The 17,046-nt window shown below is 36.8% G+C and overlaps 1 protein-coding gene across 1 annotated transcript in view; it reads left to right on the top strand.

The window, feature by feature from the left end:
- The window catches only part of PPP6C (protein phosphatase 6 catalytic subunit), a 38,738-nt gene extending 25,202 nt beyond the window's left edge, over window positions 1-13,536 (top strand). Inside the window, exons 3-7 of the mRNA XM_069582420.1 lie at window positions 5,195-5,260; window positions 6,290-6,431; window positions 9,272-9,351; window positions 9,527-9,736; window positions 10,847-13,536. Of these exons, the coding sequence (XP_069438521.1) occupies window positions 5,195-5,260; window positions 6,290-6,431; window positions 9,272-9,351; window positions 9,527-9,736; window positions 10,847-11,095 (747 nt within the window). The 3' untranslated portion in view covers window positions 11,096-13,536. The remainder of the gene's footprint in view (window positions 1-5,194; window positions 5,261-6,289; window positions 6,432-9,271; window positions 9,352-9,526; window positions 9,737-10,846) is intronic.
- Window positions 13,537-17,046: the final 3,510 nt, after the last annotated feature.

Raw genomic sequence — 17,046 nt, forward strand, 5'->3', positions numbered from 1 at the left:
TTTCCTCAGAAGAAGATTACTTTTGCAGTTTTGTATCTCCATCTGAAATAGCCTCTTTTTTTTTCTTTTTAATGGAATGCTATTTTTACTTGAGAGAATGAATGACAAACTATGAGTATTTGGCAACTATTTTGCAAAAGTGAATGAAGTGAGCCAGTCACTTTAAGAGGAACAATTGATAATATTTGTTGCTGATGCCAGAATTTGAGTTTTCAAGAAAATAATTGGAATTTTAGAAAATTTGAATTCACCACCATGAAGCTCCTAGCTTCTGATACCTAAAAGACTTTTCTGATGAGATGAGTGATAATATTAACAAATATTTTTTTAATGATTATAAGGAAATACTGTTTTTCATTTTCCAAATAACCAGAGTATATTACCCACTCAAAATGTTAGACCAACCTATCTAACACAGTTTGAGAAGAGACCAGTTGTCCAGTTTTGATGTATTAGAAGAAAAATATGCACCATTATCTCTAAAGGTTATTAAAATTCTCCTCCCTTTTGTAACACATACCTATATGAAGCTGGATTTTCTTTGTATACTTTAAACAGCATATCCCAACAGATTGGCTGTTCAGTTCAGTTGCTCAGTCATGTCTGACTCTTTGCAACCCCATGGACTGCAGCACATCAGGCCTCCTTGTCCATCACCAACTCCTGGAGTTTACTCAAACTCATGTCCATTGAGTTGGTGATGCCATCCAACGATTTCATCCTCTGTCATCCCCTTCTCCTCCCGCCTTCAATTTTTCCCCAGCATCAGCGTCTTTTCAAATGAGTCAGTTCTTCACATCAGGTAGTCAAAGTATTGGAGTTTCAGCTTCAGCATCAGTCCTTCCAATGAATATTCAGAACTGAATATTCAGATTGGCTGTAGAGGCAGGCTATGGGAACCCAAGCTGTGCTCTTTTTTTGCCAGGTGTTAAAGAGATTTAAAAAAATGTAAAACAGTGCCAGTCTTTTCATAAATTTGTTTTGTTTTGCTTTGGAAAACAGTTTATTCTTCATTAAAAATATGTGTATGTTACCACTTAGTAATTGATTTTTTAAATTTAATTTTTAATTTGGGGGTATTGTTGATTTACAATGTTATGTTAGTTTCAGATGTACAGCAAAGTGATTCAGTTATACATATATGCATTCTGTTTCCATATAGGTTATTACAGAATATTGAGTAGAGTTCTCTGTGCTATACAGTAGGTCCTTACTGTTTATTTTATTGTAAGTAGTATGTATATGTTAATCCCAAACTCCTAATTCATCCCTCCCCGATTTTTAAAATAAATTTCAGTTCAGTTCAGTTCAGTCGCTCAGTCATGTCTGACTCTGTGACCCCATGAACCACAGCACGCTAGGCCTCCTTGTCCATCACCATCTCCTGGAGTCTACTCAAACCCATGTCCATTGAGTCAGTGATGCCATCCAACCATCTCATCCTCTGTTGTCCCCTTCTCCTCCTGCCCCCAATCCCTCCCAGCATCAGGGTCTTTTCAAATGAGTCAGCTCTTTGCATCAGGTGGCCAAAGTATTGGAGTTCCAGCTCCAACATCAGTCCTTCCAATGAACACTCAGGACTGATCTCCTTTAGGATGGACTGGTTGGATCTCCTTGCAGTCCAAAGGACTCTCAAAAGTCTTCTCCAACACCACAGTTCAAACACATCAATTCTTCGGTGCTCAGCTTTCTTTATAGTCCAACTCTCACATCCATACATGACTACTGGAAAAACCATAGCTTTGACTAGATGGACCTTTGTTGGCAGTGTAATGTCTCTGCTTTTTAATATGCTGTCTAGGTTGGTCATTACTTTCCTTCCAAAGAATAAGCGTCTTTTAATTTCATGGCTGCAGTCACCATCTGCAGTGATTTTGGAGCCCCAAAAAATAAAGTCAGCCAGTGTTTCCACTGTTTCCCCATTTATTTGCCATGAAGTGATAGGACTGGATGCTATGATTTTAGTTTTCTGAATGTTGAGTTTTAAGCCAACTTTTTCACTCACCTCTTTCAGTTTTATCAAGAGGCTCTTTAGTTCTTCACTTTCTGCCATAATGGTGGTGTCATCTGCATATCTGAGGTTTAAACATTAGCAAATGATCACTTTAAAATTCTAATATGGTTAATACTGATTCATATAGTGTAAAAACAAAAGCCTTTGAAGACCTGTAATTTTTAAGACTATTCTTGAGTCCTGAAACCAGAAAAATTAAAAACTACTGAGTTGGCCAACTGTTTCCTTGCCTCTAATAATGGGGTAAAATCCACATCTCAAGGTTCATTTTGTTTTAAAATAAGAGCACTTACAGAGCGTGTGTGATGTGAAAAACATACACTAGGTGGTAGAAATTATTTGTGAAATAATGCGATGTGCTCCCAGTAATGCATGACAGTTACTTGTCTCCATATGTCTTTAGTAACTCTTTATTATATAGATATTTTTTAATTTTTTTATTGAAGGATAATTGGTTTACAGAATTTTGTTGTTTTCTGTCAAACCTCAACCTGAATCAACCATAGGTATACATATATCCTCTCCCTTTTGAACTTCCCTCCCATCTCCCTCTCCATCCCACCCCTCTAGTTTGATACAGAAGCCCTGTTTGAGTTTCTTAGCCATACAGAAAATTCCCTTGGCTATCTATTTTACATTGGGTAATGTAAGTTTCCATGTTACTCTCTTCATCCATCTCCCCCTCACCCCCCCTCGCCCCAGCTCACCTCCCTTGCCTCCCCTTGCCCCGCTTCACCTCCCTTCCCCTCGCCTCCCTCCCCTCGCCTCCCTCCCCTCGCCTCCCCTCTCCCCGAGTCCACAGGTCTGTTCTCTAGGTCTGTTTCTCCACTGCTGCCCTGTTTAAGTAAATTCTTCAGTACCAGTTTTCTAGATTCCATATATATGCGTTAGAATACAATATTTATATTTCTCTTTCTGACTCACTATAGTAATTCTTTATTATATTAAAGAATTTTGGATAAAACTTTCAGTGTGGAATAGAAACTATGGGTCCCTGAAGCAGAATTTTTGGTCATCCATTAAATATATATAAATTAAATGGAAACTTACAAAGCTTTTGTTCAAGAACATGTTGCTGCAGACATCCAGAGTAATGTCTAAGGACACTGACTCCTCTACAGTACTTTTAAAGAAGCAGCTATTGGTGTGGAGAAAAGGGGACCCTCTTACACTGTTGGTGGGAATGCAAACTAGTACAGCCACTATGGAAAACAGTCTTGAGATTCCTTAAAAAACTGGAAATAGAACTGCCATATGACCCAGCAATCCCACTGCTGGGTATACACACCGAGGTAACCAGAATTGAAAGAGACACGTGTACCCCAGTGTTCATCGCAGCACTGTTTATAATAGCCAGGACATGGAAGCAACCTAGATGTCCATCAGCAGATGAACGGATAAGAAAGCTGTGGTACATATACACAGTGGAGTATTACTCAGCCATTAAAAAGAATACATTTGAATCAGTTCTAATGAGGTGGATGAAACGAGCCTATTATGTGAAGTAAGAGTGAAGTAAGCCAGAAAGAAAAACACCAATACAGTATACTAATGCATATATATGGAATCTAGGAAGATGGTAATGATAACCCTGTATGCGAGACAGCAAAAGAGACACAGATGTATAGAACAGTCTTTTGGACTCTGTGGAAGAGGGAGAGGGCGGGATGATTTGGGAGAATGGCATTGAAACATGTATAATATCATATAAGAAACGAATCGCCAGTCCAGGTTCGATGCAGGATACAGGATGCTTGGGGCTGGTGCACTGGGATGACCCAGAGGGATGGTACGGGGAGAGAGGAGGGAGAGGGGTTCAGGATGGGGAACACGTGTATACCTGTGGCGGATTCATGTTGATGTATGGCAAAACCAATACAATATTGTAAAGTAATTAGCCTCCAATTAAAATAAATAAATTTATATTGAATATGTAAAAAAAGAAACAGCTATTTTATATAACTTACATGTTTCCTTTCAGACTTGTGTGTACATACTCAATATTTTACATAGTAAAATTGTACAGTTATATTATAGGTGTGATTTTGTGTTCTGTCGCACTTTGCTACATAGTTTCCATTATAATAATTATTTATGACTGTGTGAGGTCTGGGTCTTACTAATATTCCCCTATGTTGCTCATGAAGGTTGTTTCTTCTCTTATTAGAAATCGTGCTGTGATGCATTTTCTTTATGTTACATACCTTTGTTTTTTCCTCCTTTAGGGATATAATCACAGAAGTGGAATTACTAGGCCAAATTACGTGTGTGTGTATTACATATACACATATATACACCAAGTGTGTGTATAAATATATATATTTTTTACTGCTTATATTGTGTGTGATTGTTTATGCATATGTGATACACACATGCATACATGTATGTGAGGTGGGAAGTGAGAAGTAATATGACTATGTAAATTTTACTTTCAAATGTGAACAACAGATGTAAAGGAAATTATTAATAGTAGTTGGTATAGTCAACACCTTTAATCCAAAATTCTTTTTCAGAAAACCTGTGATATTTTCTTTAGAAAGTAAGATTAGGATAATCCAGTTGACTGAAGTTATCAAGCACACATTTTTTGTCATTTAAATTTTCAGGCAAATAGAGTATGATGAAATATACTTTTTTTTTTTTTTAAACATACTGATTATTCAGAAGACTCTACAGCTGTAGAGCCTAAGGGTACACATCTCTGAAAGCAGAGTATAAGAAGGTAGGTTTATCTGTTCTGTAGGACACTATGAAGTGTCATGTAGACTCATTCTTTGAAAGAAATTCTTATCCACTTGTTTCCTTAACTTTTGTCTCTCTAAAATAGGTGCAGAATGAGGGACAAGATGATTGGGTTAGCTTATCAACAGTTAGGTAGCTGATACATGATTTCAAACTCTCTAGTGATAGACGGGGAGATGTATGAAAGAAATTTGAGGGGTTTGCTATGACATTGATGAGCTAGGAATGACTTTAGTGATAACCGAGAGCTTCATTTTTTTTTTTTTTTTAAAGCTTGGAAGCTGTGTGCTTGGCAGTTTAGTTTGCGCTTTCTTTCTTTTTATGAATGTACATATTTGAAGTCTTAATTCACCGCTTCTTTACACAGTTTGGCCTCAGTTTCATATTTTACTCCTTCACAGGAATTTGTAATCAGCATATATTGCCTTTCTTTTATAGTTTTATGACCTTTGTGAACTATTCAGAACTGGAGGTCAGGTTCCTGACACAAACTACATATTTATGGTATGTAAACTCCAGTGATATCAACTACTTACTTTATTTTATATTTTTTCACCTACTTATTTTAAATGGAGGAGATCTGTGTTACTACATGTAGATTATATAATACTTTCATTGCCATGTGACAGTCACTATTTAAATATGTGAGAAAGTGATTCAGTACTTTGCTACATTTTCCTGTGTCCTTTAGTTGAGAATAATTATTTTTGTAAACTGCTGTGCAGGTAGGACTGGGTTATAGCCTTCAGTAATGGTTAGGCAAAAACAAAATAGCTTGGAACCTCAGGTTTAAAGCATAAATCTTCAATTTACTGTTATTTTGTCATTTTTTTGAACATTCATTTTCATCTGTTATTAATCTGGATTGAAGAATGTACACATTTACACATTTACTATTAAGGTAGATACTTGCTTTCTTTCTGGAATAAAATGTTACTGCTTAATTTTTTTTGAGTTCTGTTATTTTCCTTCTGAAAATTTCTGGGTTACTTTCTTATTCTTTTAGCTGTTTTCCTATGGTCTGATGTTGGCCCAAGGAACATAAATGGGAAGTGTAGATAGTATGTCATTATATGCAGTTGTTAAATACAAAGCTGAGTGTAGAACACTGTTAATGATATTTGCTCTGAGAAAAAAGAACTATTTTCAAATTGACAGCTCTTTTGATACAGTTAAAAAGATTTTTGAAATTCATTTAAAGTTTTTTGATTCACACTTTTTTTTTACAAACATTTATTAATGTAGGTAATAGAGAATTAAAAAAATAGTGGTTTTATAGAGGAAGTCCTTGAGAGAAATGCACAGCAGTTGCTGTAAGCCTTCTGTAGCATAAGACTAGCACAAACATTTAGTTGGAATAGCTTATTTACTTCCGTTTCAATTTTTTGTTAAAACCCAGTTTCCAAATAATTCAGTGTGTGACTCTTCATTTTGCTATTTTGTACTGTGTCTCTGAGTTGTGCACTTTGGTATAATTTTTTTAAAATATTGTTGCTATTACATTGTTTGTAACTGTAAATTTTTACTTTACAGGGTGATTTTGTAGACCGAGGTTACTATAGTTTGGAGACCTTCACTTACCTTCTTGCACTAAAGGCTAAATGGCCTGATCGTATTACACTTTTGCGAGGAAATCATGAGAGTAGACAGATAACACAGGTGTATGGATTTTATGGTAAGATTTTCCATTCTCTGACTCTGAATATTGTCTTACCTTCCTCTTTGGGGAAAAAACGCCACGTACGTCATGCATGTGCTTTTAACAGTAAAATTAGAAAGACAGATAATCTTTTTTCACTCTCATTTTAACTCCATTTTCCCCTCAATCAGTTGAAAATCTGACTTCGTAGAGAGAACCATTCTAGTTTTTCTTTTTTTACTAAAGTATATAGTTGATTTACAATGTTAGTTTCAGATGTGCAACACAGTGATTCAATATTTTTATAGATTGTACTCCTTTTAAAGTTATTTTGAAATGTTAGCTATATTGCCTGTGTTGTACAGTATATCCTTGTAGCTTATTATTTTATATATAGTAGTCTGAGAGAACCCTTTTTAACTTTTTGGTGTATGTCTTTCTTGATCAGTGCCTCAAAATGCAGCCTTCAGTTTCCCTCATTGGAATTATCGGGGGCTCTTGCTAAAGTTGTAGACTGCTGGGTGCTGCTGTAGACCGTTTGGGGTGGGGCCTTAGAATCTGCTGAAAAGGAATGTTTTGCACACTCAGTTTAAGAGCCTATTCTGTATACAGTGTGTGTTTGTATACATATCTGTGTATGTATACATCACATCAAGCTAAAATGTGATCATACTTGGTTTTTTAATATTGTGACCAGCTTTTTCACTTCATTAATGTTGTTTTTATAGCTGCACTGTAATACACTATGGATGTACTGTAAATCTGTGTACTTCCTCCAGAGAATACTGGAACTCAAGTCATTAAAAGCAAAATAGCTACTTCTATAAAATTTTATATGATTGAAAGCTTTAAAAAATGAGATTTGGAGCTCTTTAAAGGAGGTAGATAGAACTGTTGAGATATTAATATGAATTTTCTTTGAGCACAATTAAGGCAAATATTGAGAGATTTAAAAATATTAATCTCATACCCATTTAGTTTTAGACTTTATATTTTGAATTATCTTCTGTCATTGTAAAGATAAATTGAACTCTCTTACTGCTCATTTTGTCAGCCATTGTCAATTATTAAACTGAGAAATTTTGACAATTTATTGTTATTTATTTATTTATTTATGGTCACCCTTTGTTTCTTGGGGGAACCTTAGTTCCCCAGTCAGGGGTTGAATCCAGGCCGTGGCAGGGAAAGCCTGGAATCCTAACTACTAGGCCGCCAGGGAACTCCCTGAGAATTTGTTGCTTATGTAACCTTGTTAATAGAAATTGAAAAGTTAGATGGCTAATGTTTATCTCCTTTCTACAAGTTACTTCTTATTTACATTCTCAAAATGCCAAATACCATTTGGAATAAAACTGATTGATGCTTTTACAAAATAATCACTATTTTGGATAACATATAATATGTTGTTAGCTCAGTGAAAGCAGCTGACTCCAGCTGTCCAAGATTACTATTATGCATATACTTACACCCCAGAAATTGACCAGCATTATCACTGTAGGGCAAAAGGAATAACAAGGGGAGAGGAAGGAGGACATTTTAATCATGATGCCTTGACTGAAGAAAATGACGGCTGCACAACATAATGTACTGGATGGTTTTGATCCCAGGCTGTGCTCTGGTGCTCAGAGATGGTTTTGTTTAGTAAGAGGAAGCCTGTCTGCTCCTCAGGAGGAAGATAGACGTAGTCATCATGGAACTTCATACTGACTTTAAAGTAAAAATGTCCACATATAGCTGTTATCTTGGGCCTTCAGTTCATCCTGATAAACATGGTTGTAGTTAGCAGTTATTATGAACCAAGTGCTTTGCTTATGTGTCAGGGTGAAAAATTGACAAGTTGATTCCTACTGGTAAACTGTGCTCAGTGTTAGAGATGTCTCCTGAGACGTTTACATAAGGATCCTGCCTCACGTAGAGATACAATTTAGAAAATTATGAGGGTTGACAGTACCCCACAGTGTCAATAGTGATATGTGTTTTTTTTTTCAAAATTAAGAAACCAAAGAGCATAGCTTCCTTGGTATTAACTGAGAGAAGAGATTAATATACTCTATTAACTGTTGTAGATAGCAGAGAATGTTCCGCTGAGAATATAGAAGACCTAGTGATAACTACCAGGGTACTTACTAGAACTCAAGTGTGTAGTTGCACAATCTGCAGAAAGTCTCAGGAGAGACAACGTAGGTCAGAGAAATGTTGGAAAGGGGATTACCCATGTTCTTGTGATTAAGGGTCCTCTAATGTGTTTGGTTATCCTGCTAGCGTAATGTAGTCACGTTAAATATGTTACTGTGTTTGATGGGATTGCCCAGAATTTTTTAAAAGTTTATTTATTTTACCATGCCACATGGCCTGTAGGACCCAGTTCTCTGACCAGGGATCAAAATTGCACCCTTAGCAGTGAAAACAAGGAGTCCTAACCACCAGACCACCAGGGAACTACTCCCAGTGTTAATGATAAGACAAAAATGTTTGCTCTGGGTTATGTGAAATTAATATTTAGCTCTTCTTGATTATAGCATTTGACCAATAATTTCAGCTGCTCCTTAGGGCCACTTTCCTAGACCAGTTAGCTACTAGTCTCCTGACTACATGGAGGGTCTCCCAGGGCTAAATATGTCATAACTTGCCACCCTAGTTTAAGCACCAGCTCTGTTGTCCTAGTGTTAGATATGTCCTTTGTTTATTTTATTTCATTTATTTACTTTTTGGCCACGCCTCACAGCTTGCAGGATTCCCAACCAGAGATTGAACCCAGGCCACGGCAATGAAAACACTGAGTCCTAACCACTGGATCTCCAGGGAATGCCCTTGTATTCTTTATTTTTATCAGCATATTCAGAACTTCATTAATGAGAACTCTGTTTCTCTCATAGATGAGTGCCAAACCAAATATGGAAATGCTAATGCCTGGAGATACTGTACCAAAGTTTTTGACATGCTCACAGTAGCAGCTGTAAGTTTACGTAAATCTTTTAAAAAGCTTAAGTATTTTTCTGCCAGTAACACTTTGCATATGTTTATCTAATTGCCATCTCAATTATATTGCTATCATTAGCACTCATTGATGAATTTAGGTATGAATGAGTTTATTGTTATATATTCAACTCTTCATTATCTTTTTTTGCTAGTTAATAGATGAGCAGATTTTGTGTGTTCATGGTGGTTTATCTCCTGATATCAAAACACTGGATCAAATTCGAACCATTGAACGGAATCAGGAAATTCCCCATAAAGGAGCATTTTGTGATCTGGTTTGGTCAGATCCTGAAGATGTGGATACTTGGGCAATCAGTCCCCGAGGAGCAGGTTGGCTTTTTGGCGCAAAGGTCACAAATGAGGTAAAGCCAACATTTTTGTAAAAGTGGTTTGTTGGTGCTAATGGCATATGTAAAGAACTATGGGTGTTAAAGATGCCAAGCTTCTCGTCTAGTTTACCGAAACTGTGGTGCTTATGGATATCAGATTTCTTGTCTGGTTTATCATATGTCTTTCCTTAAGGTTAGATGAGATCATGTAATAAAAGCACCTCCTTTAGCATCCACTGGTACTATGTGTAAAATAAATTTCCCTTGTCTTTCAAACAGTGCAAGTAATGAGATAACAAGGGCAAGATAGGCAGCTTTTTTAATATGTATTTCTTAGTGTGTATATATATATTTTTTGAGATATAATTGACATATAACATTGTATTAGTTATGTATACAACATAATGATTTGATATGTGTGTTTATTGAGAATAGGCAGATTTTTTGAGGTTCAACTATTTTCATTTAAAAATACACACACATACACAGGGTGAACTGATCCAGCGTAGTGGAGTCAGAGAGCTAGATTTATCCTGTCTAAGCCTCTGTTTCTTTCAGTTGCAAGAGAAGGATAATAAATCTTTTTTGAAATTTAAGAGCCATACTGAAGCCTCAGTAAATGATCGATATTGATAGTAATATGTGTGTGTGCTCAGTCGTGTTCTACTCTTTGTAACCCCATGGACTGAAGCTTGCCGGCTCCTCTGTCCATGAGATTTCCCAGACAAGATTACTGGAGTGGGTTGCCATTTTCCTCCTCCAGGGCATCTTCCTGATCCCATGTACCTTGTGTTTCCTGCATTGGCAGGCAGATTCTTTGGCACTAGCGCCACCTGGGATGCAGACTGATAGTAATATATTTATTATTAAACCGTAAAAAACTGTGCTTCATATCTGATTGTACTTAAAGAATGCTTTTCTTTCAGAAACTTGTGTCTAATTATGTGATTATTTCTATAACTCAGGCCAAAGTGGCTAACTTACGGAAGTTAGTGGGGAATAACAGTAGAATGGGTTCTATTATCATGAGAGTTTTAGTAGATACAGGATTTATACTTTACTCAAATGCTTATTTTCTTATATGTGTAGGTTGATTTCTTTTAAAATGTGCTGGGTACTTAACGGAACCTTTCTAAATTGCAGTTTGTTCATATCAACAACCTAAAACTCATCTGCAGAGCACATCAGTTAGTGCATGAAGGCTATAAGTTTATGTTTGATGAGAAGCTGGTAACAGTATGGTCTGCTCCTAATTACTGCTATCGTTGTGGAAATATTGCTTCAATCATGGTCTTCAAAGATGTAAATACAAGAGAACCAAAGTTATTCCGGGCAGTTCCAGATTCAGAACGTGTTATTCCTCCCAGAACGACGACGCCGTATTTTCTTTGAGGCCTTCGCCCCATCCTGCTGACCCATTTTTCTGCCCTCTTCTCACCCCAACTTTTGTGTATTACCCTCTACAATATACTTTTTATTGAGCACTTTGCTGCTGAAATGCTGCCTCTTGCCTTTTTTTTTTAATTTTAAATTATCTAAATTTATTGTTTGTTATGGTGTTTATAGCAACGTTTTTCTATCAGTTTTCTCCCCCGTCCCATCCCCGCCTTGGACTCACTTGAGAAGACTTGAGAAATGTCTTAATACTCACACTGCTGCATGTAGCTCTTGCTTATTTACCGGTCTGAGGGAAACAGAATGTGTTTCCTTTTTTAAAAAGCCAATTGACAGAACAGACTGCTCTGAAATACTCTTCCTTTTGTATTATTCAGTCTTCTGTTTTAGTTTGGTAAGTTTTAAGAAATTTCAGCAGCAAAGTTGTTATCCAGTGGGCACGATGGACTGCAAATGACTCGAGTTATGTATACCGTCCCAGCTGTAAACTTCATTGTCCTTTGTTGGATGATATTTTAAATGGATATAAAATAAATTGGTCTAAAGGGCTGCCCTTTGTTGTGTTTTTAAATTTTAGTTTTAAAACTGCTATAGCTTATGACTTTGTACATTATGGTAATTGTATTGATCTTTTTCCAGATTCCTTGTATTTTTTAATAAAGTAATCCTAAAAAAAACTCAGATAGGTTAAAGTGTTAGAAATTTTAAACAGCATACGTTGTTAGCTTAAAGTTATTCTTTCTTTTTTCCTAATCAGAGTTCTTGACCCTTTGGCTATTAAGTTTAAAACTTCAACTGAAATTCAGTACTATTTATTTTTAAAAAATCACTAAACTGTGCCTAAATAAATAACTGCCATATTAATGTTTTGGTTTATATCCTCTCTAGTAATAGAAAAACATTTAATACTTGTAATATTGATGTGTTCATTTGATACCAGTTGAGTAGAATGTGATCAATCCAGTTTACAGTCTATCATGAGTATCATTAAGTAAAATATATGTACTTTTCAATGGGAATCATTCTTTTCTTGCTGTAACACTTGACCTTAACTTTTAGAAAGTGTTCATTTTTTTAACTGCAACTGGAAAGGTTGAAAAGTCAGGACTCTTGTATTTGTGGACTGTACTCTGAAGCAGATTTTTTAAAGTGTAGAAAAAATACCCAAATTGTCCTTTTTGTAAAGGTCTGTGATACCATGTTTTGGCTTTGTGTAAGTAATTTGAATATCCAAAGGGTTGTGATGATCGGTTCTTGATACGCAACTGTCCGCTTAATAAGGACAAGTGTTCCAGTGTCTCTTATGACTTTGGTCATAAATGATGCTAGAATTCACCATTTTGTGAAATAGTTGGTATCCATTTACTACTATAATTAATTTTTTGTCATTCCAGGAAATCTTTGTGAAGCCAGCCAATTAATAAAGCACTTTAGCATCTGTTCAGGTAGTTTTGAAAACCAACTTTTTCCCATTCAGGATAAGAACTTCCAGGTTACCTAAAAATGCAATAAAAGTCTTTATAGTCTAAGCTTCTTGGCACATAATTTTTCATCAGGGCTTTTCCTTTATTAAATGAGCACAATACTGTGTTAATTTTGACCCCCTTAACCACATAGCTCCTTGTATAGTTTTTAATTGTATAGCTGCAAGAAAGAAGTGACTAAGACATTTGCTGCAAACACTTGAACTGTTGGGTCAGTAGCTTTGTGTTACTGCCCTGACCCCAGTGTAATTCAGGGGGAAAGGTATTTTTTATCTTACAGGGATATGTAGCTATGTATTTTACTAATTGTGAAACACTGGAAATGAATGATGCAGACAACTTGGTGTGGTCTTGGACAGCTCTCTGCAGTATTTTTTTTTTTTTCTGTTACCATAAATTGTATTTAAGTGCTTGCTCTCATCTGCTTTTAAGTTGTACCAATAAAATCAGTAACCCTCAGCCCTTCACATTTGACACTGCTTAGCTTAGATCGATGTAGTTGTTTTAGTTATCCATGTAATGTGACTTTTATTTTTAAGTCATGGTGTACTGCATTCGTTTGTCACTAGTTGGGCATGTGCCAATATTTCTGTCCATTCCTTAACTGCCATCTCTGTTTTGCCTGATTTTTTTCTCTTCAACCGAATAATGGCTTTTTGCATGAAAAAAGTTTTTAATATTAGACATGTAAAGGGAAGAGAGAGTGAATGTATTGGACTTTGTAAGCCTAAAAGGAATATTTGGATCCCTCTAATAAAAAGGGCTATGTACTATTTAGAGTAATCATGTGGTGGAAAATACTTGCAAGTCACAGATTTGTAGGCAGGAGGCTCTGTTACTCCCTGTGTCTAGGCTGAATGTAAAATCCCTTATGTTGTATTAATGGGGGTAATAACTATTTTTATTTGCCGATGATATACTTGGTTTCTAATAAAATGTCCTAGGCTCTAGTGAGAACTGTCTACTTTTAATTGCCAATTACTCCCCTTTCCTCATTTTTCTGATATGCTCTTGGCTAGCTTTTTCTCGGTTAATGCTTTTTCCTGAAAAATCTCACTATTTTAAATGTGTTTATTCGAGTGTGATCCTAAAAAGCCTGGATCAAGAGCACATCTCTAATATGCAGCCTGCATCAGCTCCTACTCCATCTGGATGTCTAGAACTGTTGGACGATTTTGATGTCTTAAACCCTGGGTTTTGCTTTTGAAATAAGGTTTGAAATACTGTTCTTCGTATTAAGATTTGTGTGTTTTTGCTTTGTAAGCCCAGCATCAGGTTTTGGAAAATGCCTGTACTGTGAAAGCAAATCCGAACTCTCTTCTGAGCCTCTTTCATTGTCAGAAATAGAATTGCTTTCCATCAGCCTCCAAAAAATTGTATATCTGGAGTGGAAGAGATTTATCAGAAAAAATCCAGATTTTTAAATGTACTTGTTTTCTAAATGCCAATGTTTGTAAAGCACCTTCAGTTCTTTGGATGAAAGGTGCTATATTCTCTCAGTGTAAATTAATAAAAAGATTATAGGAAGTTTGTCAAAAAATTTTATCTAATGTAGTCTGTAGTATGTCCCAACAAGAAGTTAGCATTTTATATAACACAATTTAAAAAAATGCTTATTCCTTTACTTGATTGCTTGACTAGTAAACAGAAGTGAAACTTTTCTTGTTCTGCATTTGACTCCAAGTGTCCCAGTTCTTTAAAGGCAACATTCATTGTTCTGTCCTGGATCCACTACCCAGAACCCTGCTTCATGAGATCGTCACAACTCTTTCACTTGCATAATTAAACAGTGTGAAGTCATGCTGATGAAATATACAGTAGTAAAACACCAAACAGAAGCATTTGGAAAGTCTCCTAGCATGAAACCAAACACAGTAGATGCTTGGGGAAGGAACCTGTTCCCCTCTTACTAGTTTTCCTGTTAATCACTTAGTGAATATGTGCCTTTTTCACCCTTGTGATAATAAGTTTATGCTGGTTTGAACCATTCAGATGTTTTCTTAATTCAAAAATGCATGAAGTTTATGAATTTTTTTTGCATGTGTGTCAACAGAAATACTTATTACGTAAGTATATTTCACTCAGTCCTTGGGGATCCACTGTTCTCGGCACTTTGCTCTTTTTTATATAAATGGAAATGTGTTATTAAAGACTGAATGCAGGCATTATGGAATAGTGGAAAGAATACAGGTTTGGGGATCAGTCTAGGTAAGAACCTCAGGTCTGCCAGGCAGTAAGAACAGCTGACCTGTATTGAGCACACTTAACTGAATACTACTGTACATGCCCTATTTTGTGTCATCCTTAAAATGGCTCGATGACTATATTAGGTCTTTGTTCATTTTTTCTTCAGATGCGGAAACAAATCATAGGAAGCTTGCCCAAGTTTGCACAGGAGAGCTGGAACCTGAACCCCAGGGCATCCTAGAGTAGTACATCTTACACAATGTTAGTTACTGTAGCTGTGTGACACCCGGGCAAGTTGGATTCTAATCTTACAAATTCTGTGTCTAAGAATATCGTACAGGGTTGGTCTCAGGATTAAAAACAGCACTCAATTACCCAGTCCCTGACCCAAAGTTGCAGTTTATTGAGAGCACACTTACATGCCATTTGCCCAAATCCATTGTAGTTAGGAAGTAAGAGTAATCCAAGGCAATAATAATTGCTGACATAGTGTAGTTTATATAAGTACAACAAATTTGGAGAAGGAAATGTTTGATTAGGATGGAGTAGTTGGGGAAGGCTTAAAAGAGGAAGTGTGAATTAAAAGAGGAACGTGAACCAGAATGATGGGCCATGCATTTCATATAGTAGAAGCACAGAAGCAGGGATTACTAGAACTTGGACACGATTCGGAGATAGAATTGAGGGTACGTACTTCTTGAGAAAGCTTAAGAAATGAATAGCTGCAGCTCTATTGACAATACTGTGTGTTGCAGAAGCATTGGTCAATTGTGAAAAACCTTGAAAACCAGGCAGGATAGTTTTAATTCATGTTTTGAGAAACAGTGAATGACTTTCAAAATTAGTCTTCCTAGTAAGTTGATCTCACCAGGACTCCTACCCCATCTTCCCCAGTCTTTGACAAATTATTCTAGGGTTCTTTCCTTTTTCTGGCTTGGTAATAGGGTGGATACGACTGGTTGGGAATATGGTGTCTGTGATTCTGTAATTTGAGGATTATGTAAAATACTAATTTGGGGAGCCAACATGTTCAATTGTTTTTCCTTGACAATGCCATTTTAAAGGTTCTATTACAATTTACCATCATTTCACTGAAGGAAGTATGTACAAAGAGCTGTCTCGGAATAAAAGACAGTCCTTTACACCAAATAAATTTGACTTTATGAAAAATTAATATTTTTGCCATTTGTGATCAGTAAGAGATTTGTCCCAAGCCTTTTGGTGTGTATAACTCTAAGCTGTTATATTATTGATGCACAAAAGCATGTTTCACTGAAACAAGTAGCTTAAGAGTTATGCCTCCTCTCAGCTCCAAATAGATTCTGAGGATCTACCAAACAAAAACTACAGAGGAATGCAGCAAGGGGAAGGGGATTCCACCAAAAAGGAAGAATTTTGTTAGTATGTTAATGAGTTATGTCTTATTTTGAAGGATGGTCTTGTTAAAGCAGAAAAGATGACTGCCATTTATTATGCTTAAGTGCTGGTAGTCTTGCATGCTTAGGTCTGGCGACAATACTAAAAATGCAAAGAAATTTATTTTAAAATCGATTAGCTGGAGCAGAGGTTACAATTACCTTCAGTATCACAAGATGGTTAGCAACACATTCAGGGGTCAATTCTATATAGGCATTTGAAAACGGAGCCTATTGCTTTTGATTATGGCATTAATTCTGTTTGCAGGGTTGATTTTCCTTTCTTGGTAATTTACTTTATAAACCTCTTGCTTTCTTGGAAGCCTGCACCCGAGCTGTCATCTTTTCTGCAGCGTACTGAGCACATAAACCACGCTTTATTTTGATAAGATTCTTACAGTTTTCTTGCTGGATTTTCTGAAGCGCCTCTGAGTTCTGACCATTACAGCATGATGTAGTCAGGGACCGGATATGAGGTGGTTCAAAATGAAGCTCAGTTTGGAGACTTCGCTCACTGTCGCACCTGCCAGAAGAGTTTGGGAAACTGCAGCGCTTGGTTGTTGGGTCTGGCGTAGCGCAGTGTCGGGCGGGGGGGCGGCGCCAGCAGGTGTGTGGGATGCAGGAACCTGAGCCAAAAGAACTTGCCCGCAGGTGTCTGGCGCCGAAGACGCAGTTTCTACTTTCGACCGCACGGTGGCGCTTAGATATCCCCCGCCTTGCTAGCAGTCTCTAAGGCACCTCCGCCGCCACCTGCAGTCTCAACCAAACTCTAGGTGGCGGGATGTGACGGCCCGAGAGCCCAATCGGCTGCCAGGTTTTCGGCTACACTACAGCTCTAGCCAATGGGAGCCGAGGAGAGGCG

This window comes from Ovis canadensis, chromosome 3, assembly GCF_042477335.2.
Source record: "Ovis canadensis isolate MfBH-ARS-UI-01 breed Bighorn chromosome 3, ARS-UI_OviCan_v2, whole genome shotgun sequence".
Taxonomy (NCBI): Eukaryota; Metazoa; Chordata; class Mammalia; order Artiodactyla; family Bovidae; genus Ovis; species Ovis canadensis.